The 23274-nt window shown below is 38.2% G+C and overlaps 1 protein-coding gene across 1 annotated transcript in view; it reads right to left on the bottom strand.

Annotated features, from left to right (window-relative positions):
* The window catches only part of KITLG (KIT ligand), a 585654-nt gene that overhangs the window by 49419 nt on the left and 512961 nt on the right, over positions 1-23274 (bottom strand). The window contains exon 8 of the mRNA XM_044087862.1: positions 23059-23174. Within this exon, the coding sequence (XP_043943797.1) occupies positions 23059-23174 (116 nt within the window). The remainder of the gene's footprint in view (positions 1-23058; positions 23175-23274) is intronic.

The following is a 23274-nucleotide window of genomic DNA, read 5'->3' as shown; positions in this document are numbered from 1 at the left end:
TAGGTATGGACTGGTATGTTTCATCTTAGTCGAGAATGCTGTGTTAAACATGTTCAATGTGTGATAATCAAAACTTCACCTATCAAACATGTAAGTCAGTGAAATATCTCTCAGTGACGTATAGCTACTTGTAAATGTTTGTTTTATGGCAGTACTAATGAATTAATACAATTGTGGAGAACAAAGGCCCCCCACCCCCCACCACCATCAGATAATCTCTATTAATTATTACTGTTGCAGCCAAAGGTTAGCAGTTTTAAAGTGACTACAATCTAATAAAAAGCCCTTTTGTCAACCTGAATTTTTTATGCCTAGCTATGTTCAAAATAATGTGGTCTAACAAAGAGTGGCATATTCATGTATTCCACTTTGTGGTCAGTGGCTGGCTTCATCTACTTACTTCTCAGCTTCACATGTAAGCACGTTGCTGCCTTGTATACTGTTGTTGTTACAGCATTAGTACTAGTTGTTGTGAGCTTCTGCTATATTAGAGTTAATATATTTATACAGAGATACTGGGTCTATGGAGGCAAACCCCCAAAATCATAGAGTTTGGGAAAACACAGTATCCCTGCAAAAATGTTTTTACTGTTTTAGTCTGTTTCGGATAGCAATTTTATTATTATTTGTGATTGTTTATGTTTTTAGCCTTAGTTGATTTGTTAGAGTAGTGATGTTTGGGGCTCATCTAAGGGAAATTTCATATTTACCAGTAAATCACATTGCACATTTTCTTTGGGTACAGTGGCACACTATTTCTCTGTGCCCTTTATAGACTTACTTGCTATTCAATCAAAACAACAACTACCACCAGTGTTGAGCATAAACCAAGAACCTCAGTACAATAAAATGCTTGGGGGAATAGCAAATGCAGAACTCACCCTCACAGTAAATTAAAGTAAAATAATTTTAATAAGATTAATCACTTTCATTTTCCAAGTAAACAGAGGTCATCAGAATCGACTTTCAGTTATCCAGACTTTTTAAACACAATTAATAGATCACATGATTAATTCAGAATTTAAAGACAATATATTAATTCTATTATACAACAATAAAACAATGAAGCACCCCTCTCTATCTAAAAACTGTAACTAGTATTATAATATTGCTTAAATATCAACAGTTACACAGCCATTGATTTAATTTCAAAATGCTATCTATTGAAGAATAATCAAGTCCTGGGGATTTTCAGCATCAGTACTTAATTGCCACTTCAGCTCACATTTTTTTTAAAACCACCTTCCATGCCTCACCCCTCCCCCTTTGAATTGAATTTTACTTTTTGAAGTACCTGAAAAGCAAAGCAGTGATTTATGTATGCATTAATATGTCTATACAAAGCATTAGTAATATTATTATACTTACATTTATATTCATGTTCATAGATTCCTTCCTTGAAATGTTGCTCAATGTTACCAGTATAAAAAAGCTGGATATTTTTTACATGTAGCCACATATGCCACCCCTTTCATTTTATAACTGCAGTACCTGTCTGTCCCTGTCATGTATTCATTCATAATTCGGACCCCTTCACCTTCATTAATTAAGCAATACTGACTACATTTATTATACTTACAAGTACCATTCTTGTTTCTATTGCCTGAGGGGCATTGGTAAACTTATTCCATTAATATTTTAAAAGTGACCCCTCCCTTATACACAATCCTAGGTTGCTACCCTAGGGTGTCAAGCATAGATAATTCCAAAATTTCTCCATTTTCTGGAAATTACATCCCTAATTGATCTACCGTCCACTGAAGATTTTATAACCATGGCACAGAGGAACTGTTCCTTATGTACCACAGGGGAATTGGTAATGCATTGCATAATAGACTTAGCTATAATCAGGAAGTATATGCTGTGATGATGTGAGGTACTGCCAGCTGTGCCAGAAGAGTAGGGTAGTGCATGTGTTACATATGCCAGCATAGCTAGATGGAGTTCTGTAAAGAATTATATGTCACATGAAAATCAAACTGATTTGTACAGGTGCTTGTGTTAAAAATATACAAACAGTGGGCCCTGCTGGACAGAAAAGAAATATGCATATATGTCAGACTGTACTGTTGGAACTGTTTAAATGTATATATTCTAACAGAGGATACTGGAGGGGAAGGAGTAAAGTTCAGTCCAGCTAACTTTAAGAAAAATTACCGGAAATTAGATGACTTGGTTTAAGCCATAAATATTTTATCTCACAGGTCTGAATGCAGCCATAGATGCAATGTCTGTGAAAAGCCTGACCTGGGATCCTGCTCTATTGCTCTTAGTGGTGAACTAATTGCTACCCTGGGGTGCCAGAGAATGACTTGTTAATTTCTGCCAGAAGAGTGGAAGTGTTGGAATTGTAGTTTCCATATGCTGTAATAAACCTTAGCTAATGTTCTATGTGTGTAATGTGACACATCAGTGTCAGATCCTGGCTCACTTTCTAGTGAGAGGGTAGTGTGGTAACCAGAGAGTCAGGTGACCAGATGTGATATCATTCTGTAGCCAGCACTGAAATTGTATTTGAATACTAGAGAGAGATTTGAGGTGTGCACTCTGTTGGACCTGACAAGACACTCATCCACTTCCATCTTGCCTTGCTTTAGTAAGTAATTATGGAGTAGTAATTCTTCAGTCAGTTAGAAAAATATAATGTGATTAGATAAATGTTTTTTTTTCCTGTATCAGTCTGAGTCTTTCCATCCATGTTGTTTTTTATATTTCCTTTGAATAAAACTTTGATGTTTATTGAAAATAGTTATTCAGTGTTTTCATGTTGTATTTTTATCATTTATTATTAAATATATTTAAACCTTTCATTGTGGCTGCTCTTTTAGAAAATATTTAATCTTTGGGAGTACTTGGATTTATTTAGTGGCAATGTGGGTCCATGTTCCTGAAAGTCTTGCTGCTTGGTTAAACACTAAAATTTGTATAGGTATTAATTTTACTAAGTGTAATTAGGTACCCTGTTAAGAACCTTAAAGTAGCTGGCTTCAGGTGTTCTGGTGGCAGTAAATCTACCTTATAGTTTGGCTGGAGGCAGCAGAGTGGTTAAGCTGTGCCATACTTTCCCAGGTGTGTGTGTGTGTGTGTGTGTGTGTGTGTGTGTGTGTGTGTGTGTGTGTGTGTGTGTGTGTGTGTGTGTGTGTGTGTGCATGTATGTGCAAAAATCAAGTTTTAAAGAGAGTGTGTATGACAGCTACTTTGAACAGGGACACTGAGAGCACTGATTCACAGAGACAGTGGTGGAGGATTTGGCTTAGAATACCCAGCTAAGGACTCTGTTCTATAGTGGAGTCTTATTTGGGGCCTGGAGAGAAAGTCCAGCCCAAGACTGGAGTGTGCATTTCCTGTGTGCTCTTAAGGGGAAGTGTGCTTGGTTCAGAGGACTGCATCTGAAAATACCGTGTATGTGTGTATTTTTCTCACAGTGAACATTCCCCACCAGTGTCAATAGTGAGGATTGAGGCTCCTTGATCACTGGCCAAGAGGAGTGACATCACATATGCTGTTATGATTTTTTATTACTACTTCAGCTTGAATCTTGGATAAAAGGTTGACAGGGTACCCTCTGTAATTAAGCAGATTCATAAGCACTTTGATTTCAGTCACAAATTAAGTATCGTCACACACCATTCTAGCTAACCTAACCATTTCCCCCTTTACCAATGCCATCTTTTAAAAGATGGGATGGAAAGTATTATAGTGCAACAGGGAGTATGGATAAGTAGATTTTTGGTATATAGTAGAAATAAACCTCTTAGGAGTCATGTCCTTAGCAATGTCTATATCAAGATACCATGAGCTGTAATTAGATACTTTGAATGCAAAACTCAAGAAGGAAGTAGTCTCATTAATACAGTAGTAAACTCATCCAAACATTCCTTGGACCCCCACTAAAAATGCATATATTATCCAAAAACCTAGTATACAGTTGCCATTGCTTAACATAATTACTGTTGAAAATATATTTTCTTTCCAACTCTGCCATAACAATGTTGGCACATGTTGCACCAATATCCATGCCAGTGGTCTGATGAAAATATTCTCCTTCAAAGAATATATAATTATTTTTAGTACCATCAAAATAACAAAATCATCGATCTTGTCAACAGAAAGAGAAAGAGCATTTGACAAATAATCAACTACTCCAAACCACCTCACGTGGAATAACAGAGTATAAATCTTTTTACATCAATGGCAACAAATAACACATTCTCCTTAAAAACATCATCCTTAATCCATCTCAGAAAATACCTGGCATCCTTAATTTGGTACAATGATGAATCAAATAGCCCATTTTAATCAAAGCCTACATCATTTGCAATAGGACAAGTTTTTATACCCACAGTATGAACAATAGGTCTTAAAGGTAGAGCCATCAAATTTTTATGCACCTTAGGGATTCCAAAAATAGAGGGAATACATGATTATTTAACCTCCATAAATTTAAATTCATCATGATTTATTCGTCATTGCATCAACAAATCATACAATATGCAATATAGAATTGGGCCTACTATAAGCTATGTTGACTTGGTTCTTAGACACTTGCTCATAAGTTCCATTGTTTACAATTTCCAATATTTTACTGGAACAATCCAAGTATTTCATAACCACTAGCCCCCACCTTGTTGGCACAAGGATCTCCTAAATATTATATCAACAGATCTTGAGTAGAGACATGACAGGATTTAGGATGATTGAATGCAACTTTCCTTTAAAAAACATTAACCCCTCTGTCATCGTTATCAGCATCATTCCTAAACCAAAATGCCAAATTAAGCTTCCTTGTAAACAATCTAACATCTATAAGTAACTGACTTAGACTAGCTCTTTTTCTGGGGCAAATATATTACCTTTTACTAATAGGTTAGCATGCTCTGCTGTTACACATTAAATGTTATAATTACAAATACTAAAATCTTGGTGTTCATTTGTGACAACATTAATTTCCCCAAGCTAGACTGTAAACCTAGTGATACCTGTTCCACCCATTCCTCTTCCACATAAAGTATGTGTGTTTTGACCCCTTCTCCTCCCTCTCTGGTCCTCTGACGATATGATGTTGCCATAAAAAACCCTGTAAAAACAGGCTTCTGCTTTGATCCTTTCAAATCTCCTCACTGGGGATACATCTAAAGAGGCCGGTGGATCAATGTCCCTACTGGGTTCATTATCACCCTTTTCAAGTCCTGCATAGCTTGCATTATATCCATCCCTGATTACTCCATGCACATAGCCCCCAGGGTTGGCTGGGGTGGGGTACGAGTCTCCTTTCTCATAATCCTTCTGATCCCTTTCCAGTTTCTTCTCCTTTTTTATGTTTAATATCATTGCAAATAGAATCAACGTTGTCAAAAACACTGCAATAATAACTTTGCTAGAAAATAAACAATAAATCTCATTGGATAGAAAATTAAGTTCTCTAAGTTCAGCTCATAAATTATCCATTGTCATTTGATTGTCTTTGATTAGTATTTCCAAAAGTTCAAGTCCATGTTGATTAAATAAATCTAAAGGTTCATGATGTAACTAAGAGCCTTTAAGTAACCCCATTGGACACTTTGAAGATCAAAGCATCTTAGGTACCCTTTTGACTCTTACTTGAAGTAACCATTCTCCAATTATAATTTACAAAACTTATAAAAAGCTTTTTTTCTGAACCTTGAAGATCCAAGAGTTCAAAGTATCAACAGTTTCTTTGTACATTGTTCCAAAACAAAAATTCTCCTTAAAACAAGATTATAAATTGTATTTGTAATGTACAATGCCTTTGTTAGTAAACCCTGACAAAGCAGGCCTTCTTGTACCAGCAAAAAATGTTTCTGACAGCCCTGAAACAGAGGAACGAAAAATACCATCCAGGATACCAGCACCACTAGTATCAAAATGCCTAAAGGGGCCAGAATGTGATGATAACTCCTTTTGGCATTTCACACCTCTCTGTGTGCTAATCAAGATAGAACACTGTCTAACAGTTGTGCAAAAACAAAGTAAGATTGCCAACAACAGCTGTAAGGTTCATAGGTAATACTTCCTGTGTTGCTCTCCCCTCCTGTGGTGGTAGACATACTCCACAACCAAAACCATGACTACCAATCTGTGTTACGCATGAACTAAGAACTGAGTGCAATAAAGCACTTGGGAGAACTGTAAACTCAGAACTCAGACACATAGCCAATTATAGTAAAATAACTGTAATTAGATTAAGCACTTTTGTTTTCCAAGTAAATAGACTTCATCAGAATCAACTTTCAGCTACCCATCCTCCTATTTAAACAGAATTAATAGATAACATAATTAATTCAGAGTTTAAAAAGACAATATGGTAATTCCATTATACAATAATAAAACAGAAATGGACCCATACCCATCTAAAAACTCAAACTAGTGTTATAATATTGTTTTAATATTAACAGTTACATAGACATTGATTTCATTTTAAAACGCTAACTATTGCAGAATAAGTCCTGGGGATTTTCTGCATCCTTCCTTAACAGCCACTTCAACTCATATTTTTCTAAAACCACCTTCCATGCCCCCCTTCCTCATGAATTTAATTCCACTTATCCCAGTACCTGAAAAACAAAGTCATGAGCAGGGTATACATAGGAGGTTGGCATAATGGTTACAGTGTTTGTCTTTCAGACTTCAAGTGCAGAGTTTGATTCTCACATGGGGTAATTGGCTAGGCTTAAAATGACTCACAAGGGCAGTTAGCTTAGTACTAGTCTATGGACTTATTAATATGTCATTACAAAATGTTAGTACTAATATATACAGACAAATCATTAGTAGTAATATGTCTATACAAACATTAGTAGTAATATGTCTATACAAAGCATTAGTGGTATTCTTATATTTAACTTCACACTCATGTTCATAGATTGTTTCCTTGAAATAACAAACATTTTTTACAAGTTGTCACATACACTACCCCCTACTTGGAAGATGAATGTGATTAATCTTATTAATATTATTTTACTATGATTGGCTGTGTGGCTGAATTCTGTACTTATTGTTCCCCTGAGCATTTTATTGTACTAGTGTGTGCTTTTACAGCATTGATCTTTAGAATATAACTGGCATAGATCATCTAACTTAATGGCTGATGGTTCAATTCTGGAATTTATGTACATTTGATACTCTTGCATACTATGCATGTTTGGTAGTGTGTACATACATTTTATGCCTGTATAATGCTATGTGCCCACATCTGGCCTGGAATATTTTATTCCAACACTGTCGTCTTGCAAGGTTATGTAGATCATGTATGCAATAGGATGTTATGACATAAGGCTCAACATAGGAATGTAGCTTATTTACATAGGATTAAAACCTGAACATCAGACTCCATTGTCTTCTGGGTCTTCACTTGTCGATGTGGGGCAGCCAAAAACATGCTCTGGGAATTTATTATTAAAGTGTATCATCATGAGTGGACAGGTGATCTGCTGTGGTGACCCCTAACTGGGAAAAGCTGAAAGAAGAAGAAGAATTTTGCTAAATTTTACTCCTTTATTCCTTTAATCCCACAACCGAGGTAGCACATTGGCTTTTTCAATGAGCATGGTAGGGACTGTGGGATTGATCTTCTTTTCACTATTTGGCCATTGAATAATGCAAGATACCGGTCAGTATTTAAACACTACATTCTAGATCAGACTGGAAACTTTGTTTCTATTTCTTCCATTGAGACCTTCCCTGGCTGCTCACTTCAAGAGTGGTCTTCCTAGTTGCAACTATGAAGAAACTGAGACATTGCTGCTACATTCAGGTGCAGTGCTTAAATAATTTAAGAGTCATTCAGTGGAAAATGATTTGCCCCTTACACCAGTTACAGTATTATCATCTGCCTTTACTGGTCCACTCAAATTTAGATATGCAAAGCTCAGAAGGTACCTTAGCATTTTTGCTATATCAATTTATTGTGTATTCAAAAGCTGATGATGGAGATCATGAAATAACCCTATTAAACATCTAATTATATTTGTATGATCTATATATCTATATATGTGGTACATATGTATTATGTATGTAACAATATATTCTGTTTACTCAGTTATTCATTAGATCATCCCCTGAATAGAGAAGTTTTCAATTGAAAAGCCTGCTGCCAGAGATGTTAGCTAACGTTTTTTTTTTCCAAATGAGATGTTGTGAACAGTAAGAGGTTGGCTCTTGGGCACATACTCCATTGGAATAGCAACTAGTTATATGATTTTTGAATGATTTTTGAAGCAGCACAGAGTAATAATGACTTTCAAGAATGTAAATAGGACTGATATGGATTTATTTGAATATTCCCACTCCACGGAAAAATTCAGCTTTTTGCATATTATGCTCTTAGCAGCAAAGAAAGCCATTATTAGGCAGTGGAAATGTTCTACACTAACTTAAATCACAAAATGTTGGCAAATACTTAAGCATATACTTAAGTGGGGAGGCGCAGTGGTGTAGTGGTTATCGTTAACACTTCACAGCAGGAGGTTCTCCGGTTTGATTCTCAGCTGGGGTGCCTTCATTGAGGAGTCTGTATGTCCTCTCAGCATTCATGTGAGCTTCCTCCCACATTCCAAAGACATGCACCTGGAGCATTCTCCTACTGCATCTGCTGAAAATGACCTCTGTCCCAGTTAGACTTTCCTTGTAAACAAATGTTAAAAAATAAATAAAATATATATTGGATAGAAATTCAAGTACCTAGGTGGATAAAATATATGATGACATTAATGTGTAAATGGCTCCCATATGCAAGTGTTATGGAAATAAACCAAACATCCCCCACCAAATACACACACACACACACACACACACACACACACACACACACACACACACACACACACACACACACACACACACACACACACACACACACAACTCTGAAGAGATGATAAAAAAAAAAAGTAAATCAGCTCACCAAATCCATGTCTCCACTCCAGCTCTCAAGTGAAAAGAAGAGAGAAAAATCCCTGGATTACTATAGATTGTCTTCATGCAGTAAAAACTATGTTCATCCAAATCAACACATCCTAGTCTATTAACGGAAGAGCAAAAAGAAATGTTTACCATTAGTATGGCAACCATTCCAAAGCCCCCAACTCTTCAAGTGAAAAAGAAAACAACAAACTCAAGTGCCTTGATCTATCTGCATTTCTTTAGATAAAAAGTGGGAGAGGTCTCGATCATACTCCCTAATACTTTGTATCTGGGTTAACTGCTCACTTTGCCTGACCTTTGCTACACTACTGTTTTCTGCTTATTTACATGTAACAGTTAGTAACTTGAAAATATCTGCCCATCATATGTTGGAATATCTGGTTATATATCTAAGAAATCATCCCTTGTACACTGTTCTATAAGTCATTTTATTTTTGAACTATTTTTTTTTTGACAAAAGGTGACAATCTTGTTTGTAACTGTTTTGTCGATATAGATGACAGGATTCTATTAAACATGTGACACCTGCAAGTATACAAGATGGTAAAAATAATAGTATTGTTATTTGTGCTTCATTTAATTGTTTTCATAGATCAATAGTGAATTCCAATCTTCTTTGCTTTTTTCTTAACAGAGTGCAATTGTCTACTGTATCACATAATTGGAACGATTTGTGAAATGCACAAATGTGGAGCTATATAATACTTTACTTTTTAAATAAAAAAGATTCAATGATAAGTTTATCAACTACCTTCAAAAATAATAGGTGAAGTACTTATAGAGAAGTATTTGATTTTATAATTAGGGTTTTATATAAAGTTAACTGAATGAGTTGCTAATTGATATAAACAGGTGAAACTATATATAAAAACCGAGGGAAAATCCATCCATCCAAATAAAGATTCAAGGATGCAGCAAGCCAGCCCAAAAAAGTGAGGCCCACATAATACCAAGATGTTTATTAAGAAATCCACACTGCAGCTGCAAAAAGTTAAGACTTTCATCCAAATTATCATACAGACTTCATCAGAACTTCTGTGGCCTTGTCGGAACAATAAATCACAAATCCAAGGATATCACATGTGACTTCATATCCAATCAAATGGTCCATCCAATTATAATATAATAAAAATCCATTAAGCCAAGAGGGGACCATGAGAGAATAGACTTGAGTACAGAGAACTACTCTGGCAAGTTAGACTTAATGCCTCTATACTCAGGCTTGAATGATGCTATCTCTTTAAGTTTTTTGTTAAAATTTAGAGTGGCTTAACTGTGAGTTGTTACAATGGTTACGGTTGGAGGCATAGTCAATGTAAGGTATTAAATCTGTAATATTATATGAGTAATAATAATTTCAATGTTTGCTTTTTGTTTTTTAGAGTATTGTATAGTTTTAATGGATTTTTATTATATTATAATTGGATGGATAGCTCACACTGCAGTGCAGAATAAGGAAGGAGCTGCACTTCAGAGCGTGTCATCCTCTGGATGAGGTTTTAAACTGATGGCCCTATCTGCTGGTGTTGTTGGTAGCTCAGGTGGATGAAAAAGATCCCACAGTACTTACTGAAAACAGTGGAGGAAATTCCCTGATGCCGTGGCCATACTCCCCCTAGTAATATAAATACCAGCTCATGTCACCCCTGAAAAGTGGCCATTAGCTGATTATAAGTAATCTGGTCAGCAAAGGATAAATAACTAAATAACTAACTAACTAACTAAATAAATAAATAAGATCACTGACCTCAAAAATGTTAAGTTATCAGAACAGACAGGTAGACCTTTTTCTGTACACATTCTCTTATACCTCAATAATGATCTGTGTCTTGCCATTTTGAACCATGAAAGGTTCAGCTCTATTTGATCTCCTATTCTTTCATACAACTAATGGTACCTCAAATACGTGTTTAAAGAACCTAAGCCTGTGCATGTAAGTGTAGACAGTGCTATTAAAAGAATGTATTTAGGGGGTAAGCAAAAACTGGTGTACAGAAGTACACAAAAATGAAACTGAGAAATATGAATGAGTACTTGCAGTCATCACCTGTGAGAAGATTCCCAAAGCTGAAAACAGGATTGGAACGATCAGTTAGAGATTTAAGCATGGGTCACCATGACCTGCAGATCTGCAGAGGCAATCCCTGCCCCAACCTTAGAGAAAAGAGCTAGGTGGTAATCAGTGGTGGCTGGTGACTTCAAATTGAAGGGGGGCTGCAGGAGACAGCTGAATGGATGGGGGCAATGTGAAGAGGTGTGGTCAACTAGAAAGGGGGGGGGGGTATGCTCAAAACCACAACAGATGGAACTTTAAATACACAGCTCTGGGTGCCAAACTGTCATTACAAGAGTTCAATCAAAACAAAATTAAATGTAGAAGAAAAAAGTATTTCAATGCATTGGCTACATGACAACTTATTTAATATCTAGATGGAAACACAAAGGTTATGAAAAAAATAAATTACTTTTTAAATACATTACTGGAATGCTAGTCAAAAGCAGTTCTAATTATAATTTATATTCAGCTTTATAGAATTAACAAGTAACATACTGAAAGTAGCAATCTCTGTGATACCTCCACTTGTAAAAATGTTTCTTATCCAAAAAAGACCTGCTGCCTGATAACAACTATCTACTTGTTTCATGGGGAAGACATGATCAAAGTAAAAAATGAACAGCAAACAAGAAACAAGCTCAACATAAATTGCTTAAAGGATTACTGCACAAGTTATGGACAACACATGATAGATTGGCATTCTGTTTAGTTTATGGGTAAAGCCTGCAAATATGACTGCAAGACTCCAACAAATGTAATGAACTTCTGGAAATACTGTAATCATGTCCTTTATTACAAATACTGTCATATGCATTTCAATACCCATGGCTTATACATTATCTAGTCATGTAAATATTTTCTGCATGGCAACAACAAAACGGCTTTCAATGTTGGTAATTCTTTAACAGTATGCTTATTAAAGCTTACTTGCATCTTACAATCTCTGACAAGCTTACCTGATGATTATTAAAGCATTGCTACTTAAACACAAAGCAACAGGGCACTGCAACAGCATGCATTTTCTGAATAATAAGAAGCATAAATCAACAGTATAAAAATATGACAGAAAACCAGAACATTCTGCAAAATCAAGCACAGATGAAAGCCACGGTCATACCTCTGGTCTACCTTGGATGGGGGAATACTCTACACACGTACACTGAATAACTGCTCCTTGCCTTGCTTGGACACATCCAGAGCCACTACAATGGGGAGTGGGATGCAACAAGTAGGTCACAGTTTGAAATGTCTCTGGCTGATGGTGATGGCTCTGACACTCATACATCTCAACCTCAGAGCAAGAAATCTGGACAAAGCCATAAATAGAAGTAGGACAAAGGCCCAAAAATAAGAACAATTTTAAATATTGTTCTTATAAACTTAGAAAGATAATAGAATAGTAGTAGGTTTTGAATTGGTATACATTTTCTGAAGGGTATGAAATTTGAAACTCAAATGTCTGCCATTATTTTCTAACTTCAGTCTTTAATGATTTGCCACAAATTTGTCAGAAAATCACAATTCTATGAAAAATGGACCAAAAATGTGATGCAAAAATATAAAATTATCACACAATACATGCTGGGAACCGGTCAACGAAGAGACACCTTTTTAATATTAGTACTGCTAACTTGAGCAGCTGACAAAATAAGAACCTCTACATGCAGTTCTAAAATAAAAGTAATCTATAGCTCTGATCATTACACTTATTTATAATTGTAAACCCTCCACATTTTCTTCCAAAATTGCCATTTTGCGGAGGGATTATTAGGGGGGAGAGCAACATTTTGAGCCAAAATTGGGGACAGTTGAGAGGTTTGGATATTCCTAATTCTATAACGCAATTTATTTGCATGTACCTCTCAACCTCTTAATGCAGGAAAACTGGCCAAGGCCAAATATATTGGGGGAACATATAAACAGTACTAAAAATTGCTATTGTATAAACTTGACAGTTGACAGAATAACAGGTCTTGCTTTAGTATGCATTCTTTTGAAGGTTATGACGTCTGAAACTCAATGTCTGTCATTATTTAGTGACTTCATTCCTAAATGATTCATCAGAAAACCACAAATGTTATAAGGAACAAACCAAAAATAAGAAGCAAAAATCTATTCATTCTGCAAAAATCTGGACAGCTGAGAGGTTTAGTTCAGCCGGGGCTATCTTTGAGTTTACTGCCCTTCCCCCTCGCAAAATCATGGTTGAATAGAGCCTCCCCCCTGCAGTCATTTCAATGTCCCATTACTTGGTTATTTCACCCCATTTACCATAAACACTGTAATGCGCATACTGATTTACTTCTGCAATGATTTGGATTTCATATGAAAGTTTTATTTTGCATTTTACAGCATAAACACTAATAGATATCTGCTAAACAAAGCAATGCAGTCTCACAATGAAAATAGACTTAGCATTATAACTTCTCTGCCCTTGAAACTCACATTCATTGAAACAGCATTGAAACCCACATTCAAAGAATATGTATTTTGCCAGTGGCAGATAAAGATTAACTTTGGGCTGTTTTCAAATCATAGGCCCCTTGAACACGAAACATACACCTGCTCTTTGATACACCTTCCTGATTGCATTAAATTATATTCCTTGTATAATACAGTACAGAGGGCATTTTAAATTTATTGTTTTGAACATTTTTCCAGTAAATAATGAAACAAAATGTATGCACCAATAAAGACAAAACTGCCCAATTCAGAACATTTCCATCATAAAAGTCTACTCTCAGACTTCTACAGTCCACCAGTATCAGCAAATATGCACAATCTCTGAAGTAAAAGTCATCTAAATAATTCCACATTAAAGAAATCTGTAACTAATGAAGAGGTTGTTGCTAGCAAACAAATGTACATGTCATTGTTTCATCTACAAATAAAGTGCCTGTTGCCCTTGAGAAATAAATTGCCAATGCTGCATTAATAAAATGATCAGTTAATAATATCACACACACATGCTTCTGAATACTAAGGCTATAAAACGTCTTCTCAAGATCTCTGCATGCCAGAAACAATTCAGCCTTATTTCATCTTCTTATTTAAAGAACTTGGCTACAAAAAGCACACCACTGCTAAAGGGTCCCCTTAGAAGTGTAATATTGCTCTTTTTATATACCGTTCAATCTGAAAATGATTCAGTTTCTATTCATCATCTTTTTAACGTGAGTGTTATGTTGTGTTTATAAAAGGTAAAGCCTCTATCACTTCTCCAAAGTGGCCCCTACTGCCCTTTATAAAATCCCAATTTGACACTACTGTTTTTTTTTTTAGTAATAAAAAAGGACATGAATACATTATGTATGTACATTATGCATGTAACTGTACTATCATGCATGCGCAATTAGAAAAACACAGCCTTTAGAATGATTTTTTCAACTATCTTTACTTGGAAAACAGCTAGAAAAGAAACTGTTGATTGACTAGTGTTCACCTTTCTTTTTAGTCTAAAGCTTCAAAGCTACATGTCTCTTAGATTTCAGTTTTGCATATTACTAATTTTCTGCTAGTGCTGTATTATATATCACTCTAAAATGTTAGTGTTTTGGGATGGTTTTGAAAGATTTTTGTAATTTTTTTTAGAAAAGAAGATTCAGTTATTGGGAATTCAACTAGGAGAATCATTTTCTAGAAACAGTAATTATGTAAACAATATTTACCCATGGATTATTGCAACATCCAGTGTGAGGTACTTCTTCTAGGGTACATGCATGCCTACTTTATAGCAAGATTACAAGACCTGTTGGGTTTAGAATCAAAGACCATGACAGAAAAATGAAAAAGAAAAGGAAAACACTCAAACAAATGTGGTTACACACACATTTCACAATACTTAACATGCACAAAAAACTCCTGAAGTTTTAAAGTTCATGGCATGAGTTATTTATTTCTCTAAAAATACCATAACAGAAAAAAAAATGAACTGTCAGAAAATAGTATAATAAATGTTGTCATATAAAAGATGATTTTATTACTTTATACTGCAATGCTGGTTTTATATAATTTGTATAAAATCCATGAAAAAGTCACATAATAACATTTATGTGCCAGTTGTCTTCTAAGAGTATGCCAGAATGAATTAATCATCTTTATTTTGTGCCACAAGGCCTTATAATTTACTGCAGCTAGCTGTACATACCATTTGTCTGAGCACACCTTGTCCTTTGGTTATTTGATTTTTGCAGTAATCATTGTACATTCCTTTCATTCTTTCCAGAGACATAATTCACAGTTGTTGCCGCTGTTGTGAGGCACTGAATGCAGTGCTCTGATCTTCTTTCATATATGGATACTCAAACTCAAGTCACCATATCCCAGCCACTTTCATTACTTAATATTCCAAACACACCAACACATGCAGGCACACATGATACATGCAAAGGCACATCCACCTCTTTCGCAGCTTGTAAGTATCCTTATTGTGATTTTCATCCTCCCAGTCTTCGTTATTAAATAACCTCTCCAAAAAATAAAACATTTGGTTCACCTTGAATTATTTCAATGTTGTGTCTCCTAAAGAGGAAATAGGAAAACCACTCCTGGATGGGTTATGCAGTCTCCAGATTTGTGTATACTAGCTAAATTGTTTGGTCTCTTTTTTGCATTGAAATATATGTTATGGTTCAAAGAACTGCTTATATACTCTGTAATCTTAAAAAAGGAAGTGATATTTAAAATAACTGTCATTACTTACAGGGTGTAGCCTAGTCTGAAAAGGAAGACACTTTGCAGACAAGAGATCGCCAAGGAGGCAGAATGAAGCTAAGAAAACACATTGGAAATGAGGTGATGGGTTTCTTTATAGAGCAGGGTCTACTAACAGTAGCTCCCATTACTGTACCTCTCAGCCATTGAAAACTATTGATTACAGTAATTAGAAATTAATGAATGACCCAAAGATTTGCAGTTCTGCTGGAGGTAGTAAATCAGAGTAATATAAAAAGGATGTATACAATATTTGTGTTTCTATAAACTATATTTTTGTGTTATACTTTCTGGCATTGCTGAATAAGGTAAACCAAGTTAATATATAGGAAAATGTATTCTCTGTGCATGTTTGACTGGAACATGAAATCCATAGCCTCCGGATAATTTTGAATCTGAATGACTGTTTTTGAAAGTGTTACAGACCTAAAAGAATTGTCAAACATATATTTTGTGCCCTCCAGGATACTTTCTCACTGGCCGCACTAGTCACATTTTTATCAATAGTTAAACATACTGATAATAGCAATTAAACAAGATGCAATGACTGTTTAGGACAAAAGTGCATGTAAACCTAAATGCACTGTGTATGGCTGTTTTATTTACGTTTAAACTATATTGTTGTAACTAGGCTTGAATTACAGCTCAGAACTATAACTTCCTACTAGGAGATTTTTCTTATCATTGTGAACACTTTTGGCTTCTTAAATGGAGATCAGCTTGATTGTTTTCTAAAGAAATGGAACACTTCTGCATTCCGCCATGCTGCTTTTAATCTTCTCAGCTGTTATGTTATACAAAGACTGCTCAAATTAACTACGCTTTTACTGACATAAAGCTCCATGAAGCTTCATGTATGCCACAGACTTATCACTGATTAATTAAAGGCTGTATGCTGTTTAAAGCATTTGGAATAAATATACCTGGTGCTCTCATTTAAGATTACATCATGAAAGCTGTTAATGTCATTCATCTGGGAAAATGCATAACGAAACATATAACCAGAAATCCTCCTTTTTCTGATAAAAAATGTTGCACTCATTACACACACACACACACACACACACACACACACACACACACACACACACACACACACACCCTTGTTTCCTTACCTGTATTAAATCCAGTCCAGCAGTCTCCATTACCACAGTAATTCCTGCGAGAGTAGGCTGGAAGCTCCAGCCTGCCAGCGATGCAGTCTGGTGTTGTTTGTTCCATGGACGTCATCACCGCACAGACTTCTGGGCTGCAGGGCAGAAAATCCTTTCTCCCTTATCTGGCCTGCCTGACAGAGCAGTCTGGAGTTCTCTGAGTACCAGGAACTCCAAGCACGCATGTGTGGAGTTCCAGGACTCGCAATTTCTTTTCATTTGTTTTTTTTAATTTCTTTTTCTTCTTCTTTCTACAGGTGGGGGGAGCTGCAGTCCTGCAGTCCTATAGCATGAGCTGGTGGTAATGCTTTGTAAAGGTATGGGCAGAGGTTCAGGCGGCAGCTTCCAAGATGTCCCTGGTAGAATCTCCTCTGAGGAATGCTGTGGAAGTGGAGGCTGCCCTAGTGGAATGGGTACAAATAGACTTAGGGGGAGGATTCCCATGTAGTCTGTAGCAGAAATGGATACAGTGTGATATCCATTTGGAAATGTTTTGCTTGGAACTGGGCTCCCCTCTGACCCTGGGGCAAAGCTGACAAGAAGCTGGTCTGTTTTTCTGAAGCGTTTACTATGGTCCAGGTAGCATCTGAGCTGTCTGTGCATGTCTAGTGAGTGCAGAATTCTTCCCCCTTGTTTTGAGGGTTGGAAAAGAAGTTGGGTAGATGTATGGCCTGGTTGAGGGTTACATCAGATACCACCTTGGGCATAAAGGAGGGGGTTAGCCCTCAGGGAGACCTTGTCTGCTTGGAAAAGGATGAAGGTCTCAACTGGCATGAGTGCCTGAAGTTGTAAAACCTTTCTGACTGATGTGACACCTAGTAGGAAATTAGTATTCCAGGAGAAGTACTTCAATTCTGCTGAAGCAGCAGGTCTGAAGGGTGGCAAGGTTAGTTTTTCTAAAACATAATTCAGGTCCCAGGCTGGCATGGGTGGTCCTCTGGGAGGTCTGATATTAGAATCTCCTCTGAGGAATTGTTTAATCAAAGCAGGTGAGAAGAGGGGCTGGTCTGTATCAAAATGAGCAGAAAAAATGGCTGAGACGTGGATTTTGATAAAAGAGAGGGAGAGGCCATGATTGAGTAACTTGGCTAGGTAGTCCAGGATAGGAGGGATGGAAGGATGTGAGGTACTGGTCACTCTGGACTCTAGGAGCAGAATCTTTTCCATTTCCCTGCATAAGATTTTCTGGTGCTGGGCCTTCTGGCTTCTGTGATAATGTCTAGGACCTGTTTGCTCAACAGGGGTCCCTTGTTTGCTTTTAAAATATTAGCCATGCTGACAGTTTGAGAGCCTGAAGTCTGGGTGCAGCATTCTCCCACTCCACCTGGGTCAACAGGTCTGAGATCGGGGAAGCTGCCTGGGAGGCTGTAATGTCAGTATGCGCAGTAAGGGGTACCAATGCTGTCTGGGCCAATCTGGAGCAATGAGGATGGCCTTTGGTCTCTCTTCCCTTATCTTGATCAGTACCATGGGAATAAGAGGCAGAGGAGGGAATGCATACACAAAGAGCGAGTTCCAGGGGAAGGTCAAGGCATCCACCTTCCATGCTAGCGGGTGATACACCCTGGTACAGAATTTTTTTTATCTGGTGGTTGAGGTGCGGAGCAAAGAGATCCACCTCCTGAGTTTCCCACTCCTGAATGACTTGCAAAAAAAAGTTTCTGTGGAGTTGCCATTCATGAGGGTCCAGTAAGTTTCTGCCTAGGTGGTCTGCCAGGGTGTTGTTGATCCCTGGTAAGTACTGGGCAATTAGGTGTAGACCCATGGAGGTGGCTGTCAGCCAGAGGTTCATGGCCAGCCTGCACAGAGGGTAAGATTGGGTCCCTCCCTCTTTGTTGATATACCACATTACTGTGGTGCACAGAGGGTAAGATTGGGTCCCTCCCTGTTTGTTGATATACTACATTACTGTGGTGCACAGAGGGTAAGATTGGGTCCCTCCCTCTTTGTTGATATACCACATTACTGTGGTGTGTCTGTTTTGATAAGGAGAATCCCTGGCCTGAGATGGGATTTGAAGGCTGTCAGAGCCTTTTGTACTGCCATCATTTCTTTCTGATTGATGTGTAAGGGAAGGTGCTGGGCCTCCCAAAGACCTTGGATGCACCTGCCTGATAGGTAAGTGCCCCAACCAAAGTCTGAGGCATTGGTGGTGATGGTCTGACTGGTAGAGTGGAGGATGAATGGAAGACCCTTGTTCTTGGCACAGGCCCCTGCCCACCAGAGAAACTTGGCCCTTATACAGGGGATCAGAATGAGAGAGGTCTCTACAGGCTGAGACTGCTGACACCAAAGGTTCTTTAGATACCATTGAAGTTTCCTCATGTGAAGCCTGGTTAGAGGAATTAGAAGGATGCAAGATGCCATGTAACCCAAGGCTTGTAGGAACTTCCTTGCAGTGAGGTGACTCCTGGAAGCCAGCTGGGTAAAGTAGAGAGGCAGGAAGCTCTGCTTTTCTGGGGAGAGGAAGGCCATTTGGGATGATGTATCCAGCAGTGCTCCCAAGAAAATAATCTTCCTGGAGGGTGTTTGCTTTGATTTATTCTCATTGACAGTGAACCCTAGGGAAGTTAGGAGGGTTTTGACAAGAGAAGGTCCTGGACCAGCTTTTTTTTTGCACTCTTGCTTTATTTTAGTTATTTGTCCCATTCTTGGTCGTTAGTTTTTTGGTTTTGTTTTCTTTGCACTCTGCCTGAATAAGGCAGTCACCCAGATAAGGGTAAATCTGTATATTTCTCTGTCTGCAAAATGCTATGGCAAGGGCTAAGCCTTTGGTGAATACTCTGGATGCAGTAGATAAGCCAAAGGGTAGCACAGAGAACTGAAAGTGTTGTGAGCCTGTTCTGAAGGAATTTTCTGCATGATTCCCTTATGGGGATGTGGAGGTAGGCATCTTTTAGGTCTAGGGTCACTAGCCAGGCATTTTTTGTTAGCATAGGCAGCCGCTGCTGCAAAGTTAGCATTTTGAATTTGGGTCCCACCAGGAGGTGTTCAGAATGGATAGATCCAGGATGGGGCACCAAGTGCCCGCTTTTCTGGGAACAAGGAATAGTCTGGAATAAAAGCCTTTGCCTGTTTGATCTGAGGGGACAGGTTCTACTGCCCCTGGAGATATGAGAGTTTAGACCTGTTTCAATGCCTCTGCCCACTGGTTTGGAGGTAAGTCTGGGTACCCTCTTGGAATTGGGAGTTCACTGAAAGAGAATTTGTATCCCTGAAAAATTATCTTTAACACCCATTGGTCCTTTGTTACAGAAAGCCAATTTTCTTTGCAGAGAGAGAGCCTTCCTCCTAGCGTTTAGTGAGGGAAAGGAGGGTAGAAGGGGGAGAGGGAGTCACTGAGAGTATTTTCCATAGAAGGATGGCTTAGAACTCCCTGCCTTTAGGGCAGAAGTGATCCATCATTTGGTTTTCTGCTGACCCTGCCTGGGATAGAGGCCTTGGTGGTCTGTCCCTGAGTGACTTACCTTGCCCTTGTCTGCTAGGTGCAGGGAAGGACCATTGCTTAGAGAGAAAGTTCCTGCTGAACCTAGGAGGTTGAACCTGAAAGAAATCCTTTACTGTTTGCATAGATTTAGCTTTATCTTGCATCTTTTTAAGCACCTCTTCTGCTTTTACACCAAACAAGTGGTCCTTATCCAGGGGTGCAACAATTAATTTAGACTTGACATGATCATTGTTCATTCAACCATGCATGTCTCCTAATGACAGATACTGACACTGCTGTCCTGCTAGAGGCTTCTAGGGCATCATATGCACAGTGTAATGAGTGTTTGGCCACTTGACAAGTAGAGTGCAGTAAATCTGCTAACTCTTTCGAATTGCCACAGTCAGGAAAGGTTGAAATCTTTTATTCTAATAGTTCCAAAGTGTGTTGTTGATATTTTAACATATGGAACTGACAGTTGAGTGCTCTGATAGCTAAGGTTGCAGAGGTGTATACTTTTTTACCCCATCTGCCCAGAGCTTTGGAATCCTTGCCAGAAGGAATAGGATTCTTGCCAGAACTAGTCTTAGCTCCTTTAGGTCCCTGTTTAATGACATCTGGGTCTGCAGCAGGATTTCTGTACAGGTATTTGTGAGAATCCGGTACTCTGTAATACCTGTCAGTTTACTGGGAGCAGGTGGGAGGGTGTCAGGGCTAAGATGGATTCAAGGAAACCATCATCCACCACTTCTAAGATAGGGGGATGGCCAGGGGTATGTGCTGGGGCAGGTCCAAGAACTCTCTTAGTCTTTTCTTAGACTGGGGAAGTCCTGAGATTCCCATTGGAAATGTTCCCTGAGGGTGTGAAGGGTTTCCCCAAGGAAAGGTCTTCTGGTGGGGAGGCAGAAGGAATGGATTACTCTGCATCTGAATCCTCTTAAGCAGTCAGAGGTTGCTGTTCCTCTTCAAAATCTGAATAATCAGATTCCTTAGAATCCTGTTCTGTCATAATTTCAAGAGGAGGGGTCTTTTCCTTTTAGAAGCTGTGGCCTGACTACCCCTGATAAGGGAGATAAGAGCCTCTGCCATTTTAAGCATTTGTGCTTGGGGTGGTGGAGCAGGAGCAAGATGGTGGCTTGAGGCTGATTTTTCTAGGAGTGGCCTGACTACTAGGCCTAAGAATATCCATCGGTCTGAGACAAATGGTAGTCGGATGAGAAGACATCAGTTTTTGTCTAGATTTGGTAGTGCGAGAGGCCTCCTCAGAAGCCGGTGCCTGTGTCATGGCTCCAGACTCAACTGAGGCAGAGACAGCCAAAGGTTCGGAAGACGAAGAAGATTTCTGCAGCATACCAGACTCCGAAAGGGTCTCGGTAGAGGCCTGCATAGATATTGTATCGGGCATCAGGGGCTGGGAAAGTGCCTCACTGAATGCCGGAGAAGTGATGACCTGCTTAGAGGTAGAGTCGTCGGAAGCTTTAGCCTTGTGTGGTCTGTCTCTCTCTTTATCACTGCATTTTTTCTATGGATTGTTGGCTGATGGATGCCATTTTGGAATGAGAAGACAGAAGATGAAAATATCTGTCTACAATAAGAGGTCTACAGCAAATGGTTCTCATGTTAAACAGGGCAGAGAACCGGCAATGGGGGACGTTATGGTCTGCACCCAAACAAGTGATGCAGTATGAATGAAAGTCTCAGTGTGGGATCTGCTTTCCACAGGTGAGACAATTGTTAACTTTTTTGATCATCAGTTCTTGCAAGAAAGAAGGATCCCAATGGGGTACTTAGCTTTAGAAGTTTTCAGGTGTAATTCAAACTCTGGTAGCGACCAACATGCCCAATTGCAAACTGCTTCTGCTATAGGCTCCATGGCAAGAAAGACTGATGTAATGGCATTAGCTGCCTTGCTTTATAGCTCAGATGACCTGGTGTCAGACTACAGGTGACAGCAACTGATGCAGGAAAAACATTGACTCTGCTGTTTGGGCCAGCCGAGGGATATCACAGCAGGGATAACCCACAGGTGATGACTGCAACAGTGAAACACAAAGAACATCATAAAAACTCCACTGCTGCAGTAACTGGTGCTAAGGATTCCCTCATTTTTTTGCATCTTCTTCATGCTGCAGCTCTGGTTTACTCATAATACCTGTTATTATTTTTTATGATAAGAATGTATTTTTGCCATGCAGCAAACAGAAAGACAGATACCTTATGGTGGTGCTGCAGTAGAATTGTTGCCTCATAGCAAGACGTTGTCCCGTTTGATTCTCAGCTAGAGCGTCTTCTGTGTGGAGGCATACATGAATGGGGCGTGCCTTTGTTGAAGGTTGTGCGTCAGGGCTGGTAACCTGGTACGTAAAAATCCACTATCAATCATTAGTGGACCAGAGTTCCGCTGTGGCGACCCCTAACCGGGAAAAGCCGAAAGACACAAACAAACTAACCTACATGTTAGATTTGTTATAATAATAACAATGCTTCTCCTAAACACATATGCCTTGTTTTAAACAACAAACTTTTCTAAAAACTAACATTAAAACTGTGTACAAGTTTTGAATATGAATGTAAGTAAACTTGAAGACTGCAGAAACGTGGTTTTACATAGATTAGTGCTAGTTTACTCAGATGACACTGTTGCTGAAGGATATCTGCTGTGAATCTTAAACATATGTTTAAAACAGAAAAGTATAGAAGTAAAAAAAAAAACAGCTTTTTATCTGTTACATCAGTGTTTTTCTGCTGTATGTTTAAAATAGCCCTACCTTGCAAATTGTGATGACTCCAATAACCAAAACAGCAGCAAGAGAAATACAAACAAGTGGTATCAACAGCGGGTTTTCCATGTTGAATGTGACTGGACCTTCTTGATGATCTTTACCTGAAAAAAAAAAGGATAGTTTTACGGACAATTAAAGCCAAATGCAAATAAATAGGAAAGGAGTAAGAAAGAAACATCAAAACTTGTTTCGAAGAGGGGT

This window comes from Protopterus annectens, chromosome 11.part0, assembly GCF_019279795.1.
Source record: "Protopterus annectens isolate FY-2018-M chromosome 11.part0, PAN1.0, whole genome shotgun sequence".
NCBI lineage: Eukaryota > Metazoa > Chordata > Ceratodontiformes > Protopteridae > Protopterus > Protopterus annectens.
The sequence above is the reverse complement of the archived record's forward strand: the minus strand, read 5'-3'. Positions and strand labels throughout refer to the sequence as shown.